The sequence below is a fragment of the Anopheles bellator genome, chromosome 2 (genome assembly GCF_943735745.2).
Source record: "Anopheles bellator chromosome 2, idAnoBellAS_SP24_06.2, whole genome shotgun sequence".
In the NCBI taxonomy this organism is placed as follows: Eukaryota; Metazoa; Arthropoda; class Insecta; order Diptera; family Culicidae; genus Anopheles; species Anopheles bellator.
In genome coordinates, this window is record NC_071286.1 from 55,830,918 (window position 1) to 55,843,162 (window position 12,245).

A 12,245-nucleotide genomic window follows, 5' to 3' on the forward strand; every position below is an offset into this window, starting at 1 on the left:
CTTCTTCGCAACGCGGTTTAGGAAAACGTGCTCGTCTCACGAAAGAAAATCCTCTCCATCTGCGCGATCGTGCTCCATTACACGATCGTCCGCCAGAGTGAGCGGACGTGCCGCTACTAGGCTCCCCAGTGGTTTTTCCCGTGAGTGTTTTGGTGATTTCCCGTGAACGCCTTGTCGCCGTGCTCCTTTCGCTTTCCATCGCGTTTCGCAGTGCTGGCAAAAAAGAGTCCGCAAAGTGCCATAAATCGCTTTTCTTCGCACGGCACGAACAGAAAAAACGTTCGAAAGCGATCGATCGAGCAATCGATCGGACGCTGGGAGCAGGTTTTCTGGCCCTCCATGTTTAGCGATTGGCGATCTGATCCGATCGGTCCGTGTGCCGTTTTGCGCGTGGCGCAGCTGGGCTCAAAGTGCAAGTCCCCGAGTCAGCCAGTTGGCTCCAGTTATTCACGGCTGAAAGTCCTTGGGGCGCAAGTGCTCCCGAACGTGACTTGGAAACCGCTTCCGGGCTTTCGATGTGTTTGTGTTCGCGTGCACCGCGATTGAAGTGGTGGTTTTAAGTGAATCGTTTTCTATTTTCTTTTTCCGACAGCTGCTCAGTTTCGAAAATATTCTTGTTCGCCAAGCATCTGAGGCTCCCTGTGGATCAGTGAGTGCGGGAAACGGCGATGCAATAAATTTTATTCCATAAATTAAAAGTGAAATCTCCTCCGCTTTACGGCTAGTCCACTAACCGAAGCCGAACCGATCGATCGATGGCCGCGAACGTTGACTGAACCGATCGCAACGAAGTGCAAAAATATAGAGTGAGGCTCGGAAAAGTGGCCACGGATGAACTTCACAGCGCGTGAGTGAAACCCAACTGTGCAAGTGACCAACAGCAAGCAACTCACACGTTCGGCCGAGGGTTTTTCCAGTGACTTTTCTCACTCTTGGCGGGTCTGTGGCGGAGCGTCCGAAAAAAGCGTGCTACGGTCCGCGTACGGTCCACAATCCATTTCGCGACGCCAAGAAAACGGTGGGACGAGAAAAAACAGAAGGAAAAGAAGCCAAAACCCCGCAAATTGGTAATTCACCGCTCTGTGTGTCTTCGTTCGGTAACCTTCGAGCCACCGGTGACGATTGACGATGGCCTTTTTCAAGAGCATTTGGAAAAATGGCTCCAAGCACAAGAGTAAGTAATGCACCGTGCAGTGGCAACGTTTTGGCGTTTTTGCATTTGTCTAGGTTTTTTCCAGAGTGAGCGAACACACATTGGAAAGTGATGGTTGAAAACTCTTGCTCAAATTTAAAATGAGGATAGTTGAAAAGTATTTAAAATATAACAGTTTCGTTCCAAGTCCTATTGACCAATTTATATTGGGTCTCCACTGAGCATTTTGAGCAAAAAAAAAAAAAATTCAAATATATTTATTCTTATTGTTATTCATCGAAACGAGCGCTTGTAAGACGATCTCCCTTCACTTTTTGTACTCGTAGACCAGAACCATGTCAGACACTGATCATTTTGTTAATGTTCATTAAAAAGCGGAACAGATCACACTCGCTGCTTTAGAGCCCATTTCCGCAAATCCCTTGCCAAGCACCTAACAATAATAATAATAATAAAAATAATAATAATAATCTTAGAACAATCATAAGCGAAGGACAGCACAAAAAGGCCCTTCACTGGTGGTGGAGACCCTTCAGACACCAGCAGAACAAGCGATAAAATCGCCACTTACCCAGCCACTTGGCAAATGTCGTTTTCCAAACCCAACCCGAAGAGTGTGAAAGGGATCTTTTTTCTCGCATCTCGCTGGACGTGTTTTAATTCAAAATTATTACAAAATTGTCTTCCGAAAACGAAAACATATTCATGCCAAGGTTAAGCTCGATCTTGGGGAGTGATCGAGTAGAAGTAGTATGCATTTTTTGGTTGTTACTGTTTCTCTCCTTTTATTGATCACTGAGGGGAAATCCGAGCTCATTACAGTCGCGCACAGATTTGTACCGCAATTGGCAGACCGGAACGACGATTGAACGAATTGGCTTTCGATGGTGATTATGTGGCCGCCAGTGTTGGACCTTCGTCCCACCCACTGCCTTCTTGTCTCCGGTTTTGTGTTATGCTGTTACCCCAAACACACGCGTCTGATTGTTGTTTGATTGTGATCGACGTAATCAGCCAATTCACTGGCAGTGAATTTAATGGCATCCCCAAACACGTGGTGCGTGTGGTCGCCATCGGCAGAGTTTTTCGCTGTGGCAGTCGAGTGTACCCCAAAAACGTACTGGCAACCATTTTCAGCTGTTTGCCACCATATTTCGGTGTGTGATCGGATCTGACAGGTGCCCCGAACTCCTAACCTCAATGCCAATATGCCTATCGAGAGCAGATGCACCTTTGCTGCATCGTTGCACAACCCCGCGCTGGCTTGGTTGCCATGTGGAAGCGCCGCGATTGGGAAGTTACAGCCGTGAAGAATGTGAAACAAACCCACAATCAAACAACGCTCCGTATCTCCTCCGGCAGTGCACCCGGGTCACGGGTGTGGCGTTTGGATTATTAAATAATCGAAGACGGATTTCAAACATATCGGTTTTCGATTCGGTGGCATCGAAAGGCCATTTTTGATACCATTGCACAAAGGCAGCTCCGAAAGCTCGATTCGGCGGAGTGTTTGATGATTGATTTGACGTCAGCCAACATTTGCAAACCACATCATCGGTTACGTTTATTAGGACTTTTTAGTCATTATGAGAAAGGCAAAATGGAATGAAAATAATTAAAACTAAAATGTGAAGATCAAGATTGGTGGGTGATGCTGTTACTTCATGAGCAGAAACCTACCCTGGGCAGGCCACAATTATATCATCCGTCTCTATAATTATAATTTTATTTTTTTATTTAAAATTTTTAGCAAACACTTGTGCTGTAACGTCAGTATTACTATAAACAATAAAATAGTAAAGAAGAAGGATCCGATTGTTTGTCGGTTGTGAGTATCAAAAATTAAATCTGTGGTCGGCTTAGCATATCGTCCGATCACCCAAGCGTTTTGCGTCATCTCAGTCACCTCTGAGCGCAAATTAAATCGTTCCCAGCAACGATCGACTATTAAGTTTACGATAAATTATCGGACACCCGACGTTCATTTATCGGTTCTAGATAAAGGGACCTTGCAACATTGTCCAACTCGTGTGCCACAACGTACCAACAGCCGCAGCATAATTATTGGTCGCTCAACTACACACCCCTGGCCACCCACAATTATGCAACGGGGAGCGGGTGGACGGGGATCCCCGTCACGACATCCGCCACGACCGGCTACGAATCCATTATCGATCGGTAGTCTATTAGCGCCGGCCCTGTCGGCCGTTGAAGTGATTTTAATTTCTTGCTAAACATGACGGCTGGGTCCGGTAAAAAACCTGTCATTCTGCTGTCTGGCGTCCACTTGCGGCGAGTGTGAATATGGACGATGAGTCGCTATCAGTCTGGAAGGGACGCGCATTTATCATGCAAATCAATGCACCGCGAGTTGTGGTTCAAATATTCAAATTATGAACCAACGATCGAGGTCAGCCCAGGTGCAGGGTGTGAAGCAAAAGCGTTAAAAAAATCACATGATACGGAGGGCGAGAAATGGAAAGCATAATTGCATCCGGAGCGAGCAGGTCAGTGGCCGCCCAGAAAGGAAGATTAATGATCCATGGACACGAGCTCACACACGCGAGTGGCCAGTGATCCTGCACTTTCCGGCGCAATCGGGCCGCTGCAGGTTATCGGGTGCATGTCTGCGTGCTGTCTAAACAGGAACCTGCTCTACGTTTCGTTCCTCCTTGGTCCTTGGGGATCTTGGTAGTGTGCTCGCTTTGTTTTGTTATTAGCTCAGGCCTTGGATCGCTTGTAATATTTAAATTTAAATAACCAATGATCTACAATATTTACATTTTATCTGCCAGAGCTGTGCGAGGAGCTTGCGCTAGCGAACAGCATCCGTGATTTCTCCGAAAACCACGAGGAACCGGACGATGGTTCGGACGAAGCCATCAGCTTTGGGGTGAAATATCTGGGCAGTACAGCCGTACCGACACCGCGCTCCGAGAACGCCACATCCGAAGCGGTCAAGTCCATCATCTCGGCGGCCAAAGGTAGAGTTTTTGTTTGGGACACGTGGGACTCGTTTGCGAAGCTAATCTATAACTCGTGTCATCCCCTTAGGCAACAAGAAGCTACCCGTTTCACTGTCCATCTCACCGAAGGGCATCGAAATGACGGACAGCGCTACGGGCGAAAATCTGCTGCAGGTGTCGATCTATCAGATTTCCTACTGTTCCGCGGACGCAAACCACGACCACGTGTTCGCGTTCGTCGGATGCACACTCGGCACCGAGGCCGAAGTGAAGGAGATGTGTTTCCGGCGGACGGCGGAAGAGATCAACTTGGAGGGACCCCTCGTGTGCTACGCGTTCCTCTGTCAGAAGCGCAAAATGGCGCAAACCGTCACACTGACCGTGGCCCGCAGCTTCGAGCGGGCGTACCAGATCTGGCAGAACAAGCAGTTCCACGCGGAACGCAAGCGCAAGGATCTGGAGCAGCGCATGGAACTGCAGGCTGGTGGTAGCAGTGGCGAATTGAAGCGAAAGGCTATCGAATCGACCGACCCGACGGTAGAGAAGAGTGTCAAGTCCGATGGGGATGAAAGTGGTGCCACCGAGTGTCGCAGTTTGCTGATCGATTTCAATTCCGATCTAACGGAAATTTGCTCCGACACCACTCACCATCGGGAGTTGTTGCAGAACACTTGGGTAGGTTCTAACGGCGGAGCGCCCGATTTGCGTGGATCTGATTCTTCGTTTCCATTGCAGGTATCATTTGAGGATGATCAAACACCACAAGAGTTTCTCGCGGTGCCAAAACTAAATTCCAACGGCTGGAGCGGGATGGCCATTTGCTCAAACTGAGCTCAAGCTGCTCTTGCAACGGAATAGCATTAGTGCGTTTCGACTAAGCTTCGCGTTGATCTATAGAGCAGCTTCCCGGCAAGGTTTCTTTCCATTGTGTTTTCACAGCCAATCTGATGACAGGTTATCACATGAGCCATCATTTTGCTCCCTTGGACAGTGCGTTGACACCATTTCCAAGGGTTTACAAGATAGCGTAAAATATTCGATAAGTATGTGATAAAATGTTTTTCTGATAATTTTTAATAAAGCGATACGAAAACCAAGAGATTATTATTTCGTAAAACGAGTATTTATTATCAACCAAACAGGTTGGACAATTAAATTATGCGTACAATAAAACCAGACTGGTACTTGCCGAATGAGGCATTTTTAAATTGTTTGCACATCTACTTAGCTGTTGGAGCATCGAAATGCACCCCGGCTCGGCCGTTGGTTGTACCCTTCGTACGGCTGAAGCAGGACGATTGCCTGTTAAGTTTAGTTCCATTGCATCGTTTCGCCTGATTGCGTACGACTACAGACTTCTGTTGACATTTTAATGCCGAAAATGCATTTCTAAACGATGTTCGCGGCTGCTGAATTAGTTCTGTGCTGATGTGAATCGATATTTCTTCAACGGGAATTGTGTTTGGTTTTAAAAGCAAACTGTCTCCACTGGAAAAAGTATCCTTGTTCTGTGACTTCGACTGTTGAAAAGGAAACGTGTTTTCGACCAAATATTCTGCAGCACCATATGAGGATGCACGGATCAGTACCGAAGCTTCATGGGAAGCACAAGCTGCTTCCTGTCCGGTTAAACTACTTTCTGCCCGGGACATGCGTTTTACACCTTGAACGATGTCGTCATCGGTCGATGCCATTTGCGTATTATCCAACAATAATGTGTGCGATGTATCTACGTAAGGGCAATCATCGATCATTGCAAACAAATTACAACCTTCACCATTGATGTGGCCGTGGGACGTGGGTTTCAACACAGGTTTCCAGGTTCCTCTATCTTTTTAGCATCCCCGCAAGTATCCTGTTTGATATCTGGAACGGAAAATGGTGCTTTTTGGCTGAAAACACTGACTGGTCAAGTGCAACGTAAACACTTAATTATTTGCCGTGGAACGTGAATGCTAAATAGAAGACTTACATTTGTGATTCTCTATTGCTCCTCGTTGTGCTGGCTTCTTAGGTTATCAATTTTCACGATGCCCCGACTGATATAATAAGATCACTGCGCTAAATATCGCCAAAGATATTTCATAGGTTACTGCGTTGACGAAGGAATTGCGTCGATGTTTTGTCGTTGCTCTATCCTAGTAGCTTTCCATCAAACGCAGCCACTTTCCACAAAGCACGCAGCCATTAATGTCACTTGGCTGTCAACCGGCTTTTGTAAACATTCAACAAATATCGTCGAGCAAAATGGATGGTTTGTGATTATTTAGCGGCTAATTGTGATTTAACCGATCGCAATAACTACTTTTTTCATCTTCCAGAGAACAAAGACTCCAGCCTACTGGTGATCGTGTTGGACACGAATCCCTCGCAGCGCATCGTACGAGAAAAACCGCATAATCTCACGCAATGCCTGGACTCGATTGTTGCGTTTGGTAATGCGCACCTTATGCAGAAAGCGCAAAATAAGCTCGCCGTATTGGCCTGTCATCATCATGCAACGTAATTTAGTCTGGTGGGTTTTCTATCGGCAATTAATCATTGTTATTAATGTAACTTACAGCGAGTTCCTGTATCCTACACCGGGAAAACCGTTGGATATCCGCCAGGTGGACGGACAGTACGAAGTTTTTACTTTGGTGGAGAAAACGATCAAACAGAAGCTGGCCAATCTAATCAAAACAGCCCCACGTTTAACAACGCCGACGGAGTCACTGTTGGCAGGAAGCATGTCCATGGCACTGTGCTACATCGCAAGAGCAAGTTTTGGGCTTCTTCCGTGTGTTTCTCCCTTCGTAACATTTGTTTTTCTTTTGTAGATAAATCGAAATAAGTCACCCGCCACCAAAATCAACGCCCGGGTGCTGGTTGTAACGGGTAGCAACGAGTGTGCCTCGCAGTACATGACTTATATGAATGTGTTTTTTACGGCACAGAAGCAAGGCGTTGTAGTCGATGTTTGTGCACTGGACAAAGCGCTCAGTTTACTCCAGCAAGGATGTGATATTACAGGGGGGCAATATCTTCGGTTAGAGCAGCTGGATGGTTTCCTTCAATATCTCCTCGTAAGTTTCGCCAGCAGCTAGTTGAGAGAAAATACGCTAATGGTCTTCTTTTGTTTCGTCGCAGTGGGTTTTTCTACCGGATCCACAGATGCGCTGCAAACTAGTCCTTCCGCCCCCCGTTAAAGTGGACTACCGAGCGGCTTGTTTCTGCCACCGGGAGCTTATCGACATCGGTTACGTGTGCTCCGTTTGTTTGTCGATCTTCTGTAAATTCAGCCCCATCTGCACTACCTGCCAGTGAGTTTAGGAGCCCCAGCGGTCCTCAAGTCAATTGCATTACATTGATTCATTTTCTTTCAGCACCGTTTTTAAAGCACCTGCACCGATTGCCGCCAAACCGAAGAAGAAAAAACTCAAAACATGATCAATACTGTGAAAAAGAACGATTCTTTACTACACCCTCTTCGTATTACTTTGGCGGGTTCAAATAAACAACAAACACTTTATTCTACAGCGGTGCCATCATCGCTATTCGTTGCGAACCATTTTGCAGATGTACATCGGTCCGAAGTTGGCTGGGAGGAATGGAAGCACGAGTTGGCCATACTTTAGCGTTCCGGAGTTAGCAAACTTGAACACTTCCCTCAGCGGTTGCATCACGAGGCTCATGTCCCTATTGCAATGAGTGTTGAAGAGACAATTACTGGATGGTTTCATTGAATTCAATTTGACGTCACTCACCTGATCGTAACCGTTATTCCAAGTTCGTTGAAAATGTTGCTCAGGGCCATGTGCACGACGCCATCGTTTTGTACCGGGCTGAGGCTGCATGTCGAGTACACAAGAGTTCCGCCAGGGCGTAACAGTTGCAAGCAGTTGGCCAAAATTCCGGCCTGCAACTCAGGCAACCGCAAACGCTCCTTAACACGCGAAGGTTTGAAAATGTTATTGTCGTTCTGCATCACCGAATGGCGATCGTTGGTACAGGGCACATCAACCAGCACTCGGTCGTACATTCCGTACTCTCGCAGATTGCGCGCATCGCTCTGTGTGATAAAGCAACGCCGTTGCTTCCACTTCTCATCGTAATCGTACAAATATTGATGCATCAGGCTGCGAATACGATTGCAGCGGCTCTCCTGCAGATCGTTCATAACAATCGTGCCGGGGATCAACGTTTGCAGAAGGAGCAACGATTTACCGCCCGGTGCCGAACACGCATCCAACACCCTTTCCCCGGGTTGCACGTCCAGCGCGAGAGGAGGCAGACAGGATGCTCCATCGAACAGGAAGTGCGACAGAACCCCCGTCGCGCTCTTCCGAGGGCTTCGAAAAGTGGACACATTGGCCCGTTCGTACGTGTAGAGATGCAACGTTTCCGGTATGGTGAAGCGGTCCTCCATTACGATGTTTAGCGGAAAGTCGGTGCTGTTACTGTAATATTTGTAGTGCTCCGATTCGAACACGAAATCTTCCATCCCTTTCAGCTTCGTTGCCGGCACAAATTCGTGCAGAGCGGCTGAGCCGACTGCTGGATCGACCAGCCGCTGGTAATCGATTTCCGTGTCATCCTTGAGCACCTTATCGAGCGATTTCTTATGATCGACTGCCTCACAGGCTTCCGAGGGAGGGTTGGTCGTTGATGTACCAATCGAACTAGGGGCCGCTTCCGGATCGGCGCGGTATAGGTTTTGTGCCTCTGCCTGCTCACGGTTCGCTTGGAAGGCCTGCACTCTGTCACCCATCTTGTACACCTTGTCGCCGGAAAAAAGGTCACGGTTTTCAGTGACAAGTGCATTCTTTTGGGCGTTATAAATTTGCCGCACATCAATTGCCCCATCCGCCTGGAGCAGTCGGATTGTTTCTTCTGTGTCACCGAACTGATTGATGAGTGCAAAATATTTGTGCTCGCACTGAAGCGCCACCCGAATGTTTTTCCATCGTGCCCCAAACACGGATCCGTAGAAATCGTCATAGTTTGCGAGGGCCCGATCTTTGGGAAACTGTTTCTTGCGTTGCTCAGACTGTGTGAAGTGAATGGAATGTTAATGATCATTACAACCCACCGAATGTTTGTTTGGACCTACCCAATGAGATTTACTGTGTCGAAATCGTCGCAAAACCGTCGGAAACCGATTCATCGGCCGCAACATCGTGAAGTCGACTCCAGTACAGGGAAAGGGAATGTGGTTAGACAACAAACAGTTCTATAACACGTGGCGGAGGAAAGAAAACGAACAATTTGGATCTGAACTTCAGTAAAGTTTTGTAACAATTATTCTGTACCTAGCAATATCGCAGATTTTTACATAATCTTACGGACAACGTATTAAATTCTCTGACAAATACCGTCTTTGTTTACACGGGAACCACAGAAGGAAAACACGCCGGCACCAAACGTCAAAACTGGCATTGCGTGCCATTGCGTCGGTGTGTGCGCGCACGTAAACAAAACGCGACGATGGGTCGCACGACCTCACGACCGGACCACGAAGCCAGTTCCGCGAAAACCTTTCACCGCGAGCGGCTGGTGCGTCGTGCGTTTGAATTCAGTTCTCACGAGATATTCGTCCCCTTTTTGATGGTGATATTTTCGTCTGGCTTTTCTTCTGCACAGTGTTCCGTGGTGGTAGCGAGCCGTAACCATAGCGACTATCGTCGAAGTGCTTAGCTGGGTGAATCGGTTTGTAGCGTTTATCGCGTTGCTTTAACGACGAATAAGAACGTGCCAGAAGCTGCTGCAGTTTTGGATTAATTAACGCGTGTCTGCGAGTGCATTCTCCACCTCTGCTGCATTCATCACGCACCGGAGCGTGTTGGTGCAAGAAAACGCCAAGAAGGTTAGTGGAAAGGTTTATGGCCATAGAAAGTGGAACGTGTATGTGAATTTGTTTGGTAAAATGGTTGCAGTAAGCTGGGTACACAGTTTTCTTTGTGTTTGCAGCCAACAAGATTGGATGAGTCTAAACGGGTCGTCACAGGTCAGGGCGGTTTCGAATCTGGATTCTTTATCTGGATTTTTTTAAATACTCATGATTTTATTAACCCTGCTACTTGAGCTACGGTATTGTACAGTTTAGCAAGAAGCCATTTTGGGCCGCAACACAAATAAGGAAAGCATAGCGATACTAACCGAGCGGAACCAAAATGGTGGACAAACAAAGTTTTGTATTCGACTCGACTCGACTATCGTTGAGGGTTAAACACCGTCGGTTACCATGGCAAATCGGAAATGTTACGCCGCGTCTGTGCTTGTTCCGTTACCAGGAACAATACCGCCGCCTCGGACAGGGAACCAATCCGGCCCCTCTGTCTGTTGTTGATTGCTTTCTTCTCCGGATGCCTGTTTTTCATTCGTTCAAGTGACGCGTAGAAGGCACGGGAAAGTACAGACCAAAAAACCAAACATAACGGAAGCCGAAACCGACGGACAGTTCTTGAGCGAACTTTGGGGAATCTTGAAAACTTTCCATAAAAGTGCCTGGCGCGTGTGAAGAATACTTTGCTTAGGCTTCCCCGTTGGTCCCGAAAGGGTCCAAGAAACCCCAACGGTTCCGCAATGGTGAAAATTGGTTTTTTGGTTGTGAATTCGATTCCCGGATATTACGTAGTCGCAGTGTATCGTCTGTACGTGAAATGGATAAAAAAGACCCATGTTATTTAATTTATTTAAATGGTTTTTAGAGGCCCTTCTTGATGCTAACATGATATTAGAATATTTGATAGGCACTGTACACAATCGACGACGGTTTTCGTCTTGCTAGACTTCATTTCATATATGCGACCTAATAGACCGACAAACATTTCTTGTTGCTAAATACTAAGCTCAAATAATCAACCTTTCATTATTAGGCCACTTGTATTGATGCTTTATATTGTTTCATCCCAAGCTTTAATACTTTACGGAGGATTGAATCGGTCTTCCAGATTTAAATCACACTTTGCGAGGAGACAGTCTTTAAGGAGCCGAGTAGAACAAAGCAGCATATGCGGGTGCCAAGTGTGCACTTGAGTGTAGTGTTTCCCCCCGCCGTAAGCACCACCGAAGGTTCTGAGCTGCGGAGCGACTGCGGACCAAAAGTGCCCCTGGGATGCACTTCAAATAGTGCAATGCAGTACCGACCCAGTATCATTCGGGGCATGATTAAGTCCGTCCCGACAGAGCTACCCCAGACGATGTGTTAGTCGATCGATGGCGCAGACTTGGATTACGCCGGGCCGATACGAAGAGTCCAACACTGGCGGATTTCTCGTTTCATTCCGAAACCAGAATCAGCAGTCGGCAACAACTTTTTTGTTTTTGCTATGTTTCGGTGAGAAAGAGCCAGACTTTCAACCGAAATGCAACGAAACTCTCGCCTGCGGTCGAGAACTAGCCCCCCAGGCTGCTGTCGAGAGTCACCCAACACCACTGTGGTTTTTGGGGTTTTGCTGCACAGCAGGACTTTGGCACAACTTTGTCCATCCGATTGTCCTCTCTGGGTGGCAAAGGTCTGGTGTCGGCGGCCGGTCGGAATGCAAACACATTTGCGTGAAAAATTTACTTAATGTAATTTAAAGTTTTGCCATTGCCATGAGGACACTAATTAAAAGAAGATTTATCAACCGGAGTTTGCACTGCTGGCAACCATCTGGAGTTCAGAAACTTTGGATAATTTGGCTTGCGTTGTAAATTATGATCTCTTCCACTCAGGCATCTCTTTTGCTTTGTTTAGACTCTGAAAATCTGTCGAGTGTGCATTGCACAAGACACCAACAGATTCTGAAGTATCTTTAAAGAGCTTCAACAGTTTATTTTCATCAACCTGATGATGGAGCGAAGCTTCGGCAACGGTTGTCGGAAACAGATTCTACGTTGTTGTTAAAGGCATCAACACACTCTAGTGGTGAGGCTTTTTGTGATACAAATGGCATGTTCCTGCGGAATACAAGTCCGCGTGACGATGTTCTTTTTTTACAAATAGACGAGAATACTTCGTCTGATATTCGTTCAGAAAAGTTTCCCTGACTAGAAACATAATTAATGGGGGAATGCTTTACCGTTCGCATTTCATGAATGTAGCCACACGTCATTGTAATGATCATACCAATTTATTATACAGAAAATCGAACCAACCAACC

General features: G+C 46.9%; 4 protein-coding genes across 6 annotated transcripts in view; 3 read left to right on the plus strand and 1 right to left on the minus strand.

Moving 5' to 3' along the window:
* The first annotated feature begins 260 nt into the window (after positions 1-260).
* Positions 261-5,212, plus strand: LOC131208869 (low density lipoprotein receptor adapter protein 1-B-like). The gene is made up of 5 exons (XM_058201782.1): positions 261-517; positions 593-1,174; positions 3,949-4,137; positions 4,208-4,794; positions 4,855-5,212. Exons 2-5 carry the CDS (start codon positions 1,129-1,131, stop codon positions 4,948-4,950), a joined length of 918 nt encoding a protein of 305 aa, XP_058057765.1. The 5' UTR covers positions 261-517; positions 593-1,128; the 3' UTR covers positions 4,951-5,212.
* Positions 5,213-6,361: 1,149 nt separating this feature from the next.
* Positions 6,362-7,616, plus strand: LOC131210638 (general transcription factor IIH subunit 3). The gene is made up of 6 exons (XM_058203913.1): positions 6,362-6,373; positions 6,441-6,621; positions 6,683-6,878; positions 6,939-7,184; positions 7,249-7,421; positions 7,485-7,616. The coding sequence occupies exons 1-6, from the start codon at positions 6,367-6,369 to the stop codon at positions 7,546-7,548; spliced, it is 867 nt and encodes a 288-aa protein (XP_058059896.1). The 5' UTR covers positions 6,362-6,366; the 3' UTR covers positions 7,549-7,616.
* A 36-nt stretch (positions 7,617-7,652) lies between these two features.
* Positions 7,653-9,293, minus strand: LOC131210369 (5-methylcytosine rRNA methyltransferase NSUN4). The gene is made up of 3 exons (XM_058203605.1): positions 9,212-9,293; positions 7,866-9,148; positions 7,653-7,797 (listed from the first exon to the last, which is right to left on the minus strand). The coding sequence occupies exons 1-3, from the start codon at positions 9,275-9,277 to the stop codon at positions 7,653-7,655; spliced, it is 1,494 nt and encodes a 497-aa protein (XP_058059588.1). The 5' UTR covers positions 9,278-9,293.
* Positions 9,294-9,634: 341 nt separating this feature from the next.
* Positions 9,635-12,245, plus strand: part of LOC131211790 (CD63 antigen) — a 51,823-nt gene continuing 49,212 nt past the window's right edge. For all 3 annotated transcript variants that reach the window (XR_009156915.1, XM_058205406.1, XM_058205407.1), the window contains exon 1: positions 9,635-9,964. The gene's annotated coding sequence lies outside the window, so the exon portion shown is untranslated. The remainder of the gene's footprint in view (positions 9,965-12,245) is intronic.